General features: G+C 48.8%; 1 protein-coding gene across 2 annotated transcripts in view; it reads right to left on the bottom strand.

Annotated features, from left to right (window-relative positions):
- EPSTI1 (epithelial stromal interaction 1) overlaps nucleotides 1-691 on the bottom strand; it is a 94,446-nt gene extending 93,755 nt beyond the window's left edge. Inside the window, exon 1 of one of the 2 annotated variants that reach the window (XM_046663738.1) lies at nucleotides 417-691. In XM_046663738.1, coding sequence (XP_046519694.1) covers nucleotides 417-574 — 158 coding nt within the window. In that variant the 5' untranslated portion in view covers nucleotides 575-691. The remainder of the gene's footprint in view (nucleotides 1-416) is intronic. The other variant, XM_046663737.1, reaches the window with a different exon arrangement.
- Between the last annotated feature and the right edge of the window lie 1,940 nt (nucleotides 692-2,631).

The following is a 2,631-nucleotide window of genomic DNA, read 5'->3' on the forward strand; positions in this document are numbered from 1 at the left end:
CCCCCCCCCCCCCCCGGAGGTGACGTGAGGATGGAATTTAGGGCACCAATTTTTTTTAAACAGTAAGGAAAAAATTATCTTCATACTAGTTAGAGTATGAGTTCTGGAGATCCCTAGAAAATCACTAAGAAGCCCAGGCAGTTTCTACACACCGCTATCTTTCAATTCCGTAGCCGGTCCCCAGATTCAGGAAAGTCGTGGTCATGAAAGGAATGGGGCTCACATATTTTAGTAAAGGACCGCGTACTAGCACACTCAATTTATGTGTGCTTTTGTTTAGGCAAATGAGCCTTCATTCTCTCAAAAACCCTGTTATTGGTCCCCTGTGGTATCAAACTCCAATGACCAAGCAGGTGCCTGTGAGTATGTCTGGGGCCGGGGCTCCAGTCCCCCAAGGCAAGTTGTGAAATACTTACAAGCTCTGGCCCGCGTGCTCCCGGCTCTCCCGCGAAGGGTCCTCAGGGGACGCCTCCAAATCCTGCCTGTTGCCTTGTAAGGCGTCCCGCTCCCGGCGCCCCTCCGGGGGGTCCCGGACCGGGTAGGAGGAGCCCACTACCTTACTGCGGGAGTACATGGTTCAGAGCCCGCGGGTCCCCGGCCGCCGCCGCCGCGGGAGGGATGCGGGCTGGGACGCTGAGCGAGTCTCGAGATGCGATTCCGAAGAGCAGGGGGAGCGGTTTCAACAGCTGAGTTTCGATTTCTCGCTAGCAGCTGCAGGCCGAGCCCGCCGGGGGACTTCCCCATTCAGTTCCACCCAGGCGCTTTCCGACCTTAGCGCAGGTAGCAGCGCCCGCCGGCCCGCGATGGCCTTGTCCCGTTGCTGGTGAGTCTGTAAGGTCTCCCAACAACCTTAGAGGATAATAAAGATAGCTATGATCAGCCACGGACACCTCGTGAGAGAGTAGCCTCGAGGTGACTGGAATCCTGAAAGATACTTTAGGGGACTATTCAACAGGTAGCCCTAATTCGAGGCTACTGCTGGATATTTGAGACTGTGAACAATCTATTAACCTTCAGATGCCAGACATAAGGTCAATAATTAAAATCATCTAAATAAAATTTTGCCTTTGGTCAGTCATGACTGCTGTTTGGTTGTTGTGCAAATACTTTCAAATTAAAGGAAATGGAAAGTGAAATTAAAAGCAAACGAAAACAGAACCTGGAGAAGCAAGCTGAGGGGTAGGCAGAGAGGATCCTCCAGGCGCCTTGCTAAGTGATTGATCAGACGTTCAAAAAATATTGATTAAATACCTGCTGTGTGCAAGACAGTGTGCAATGATTCAACTATGGTGTGGGGATTGTTTTAAATATGGATTTGCAAGATTCTGTATCTGTAGGTCTAGGGGTGAGTCCTGGCATCCGTTTATGTTCAAGAGCTCCCGGATGATTCTGATGTGTGCTGGGTTGATCTCCACTGTCACAACGCTGGCTACACAAAGATGAGAGAAGGCTCTTCCCTCGCATAACCTGTATTCTAGCAGACAGGTAGACAAACTCTAATGCCACCGTGGGATTAGTGAAGTAACAAGAGGAAGTGTAAGGCTAGGGGATGCTCAGGGAAACTAGGATTAGCCTTCTGAGTAATTCAAGGAAAAGGGACATTTGAAAATGAGCCAAGAAACAAGTAGGAGTTCACCAAAAAGCAGCCTCAAAGGCAGAGGCTTGTGGCTTGAAATGACAAGGTGTGTACCTAACTCCAGGTGGGGTGCTGTAGCTGGAGCACCCCAGCCCCTGGGCTGCCAGCGACTTAGGAGCTAGATTGCCCTGTTTACATCATCAGTGCTTAGACCAGAAAGACAAATGCATGTTTGATAGCTAATGAAAGAATGAAATTGAAGGGTGGGCAGTGTGGGGTGGGACAGGAGGGGAGAAAGAGGTGGCAAGAGACTTGGTAGGGGAAAAAAGTCAGGGTTTCTAGGCTACCCTACAGCATTCAAGCTCTATCAAGTAGGCCACAGGTTCTCCAACTATAGCAGGCATCAGGACCACCTGGAGGGTGTGTTGAAACAGATGCCTGGGCCCTAACCCTTGTGTTTCTGATTCAATAGGTCTGCGGTAGGACCCAAGCATTTGCACTTCTAACAAATTTCCAGGTGATACAGATGCTGCTAGTCCCGGGACCACCTTTCGAGACTACTGCTACTGTAGGCAATGTGGGAGGCACAGAAAGTTTTGCAATAGGGCTGATATATAATAATAACTGTTTGAGAAAGCTAGCTCTCCTAGCAATGTGAGAGGGAGATTGAAACACGAGGAGCCTGAAATCTGGGAGATAAACTAAAAGCCTGGTTATTATAATCTAGGTAAGAAATACAGGCGTGAGCTAAGACAATAGCATGGGAAATAGCAAGGGGCAAAATGAAGACTTTCCAAATGAAAGACCAACATAGATAAAAGACTGGATGCAAGGAAGAACTGAGCACCAGAGGCCCAGAGAGAAGGGGAGACAGGTTTTACTTTGAAACCCAGCTCTGCCACACATTAGCCACAAGACCAAAGACAAGACTCAATTCCTCAGAGGCCCAGTTTCCACATCTGCACAATGCGGAATGAAGTGCAACACTTACCTTGTGGAGTATTGTGAGGAATAAAGAGATAATCCACATCAGTGGTTCTCAAATGGAGTTGATT

The sequence above is a fragment of the Equus quagga genome, chromosome 6 (assembly GCF_021613505.1).
Source record: "Equus quagga isolate Etosha38 chromosome 6, UCLA_HA_Equagga_1.0, whole genome shotgun sequence".
Taxonomy (NCBI): Eukaryota; Metazoa; Chordata; class Mammalia; order Perissodactyla; family Equidae; genus Equus; species Equus quagga.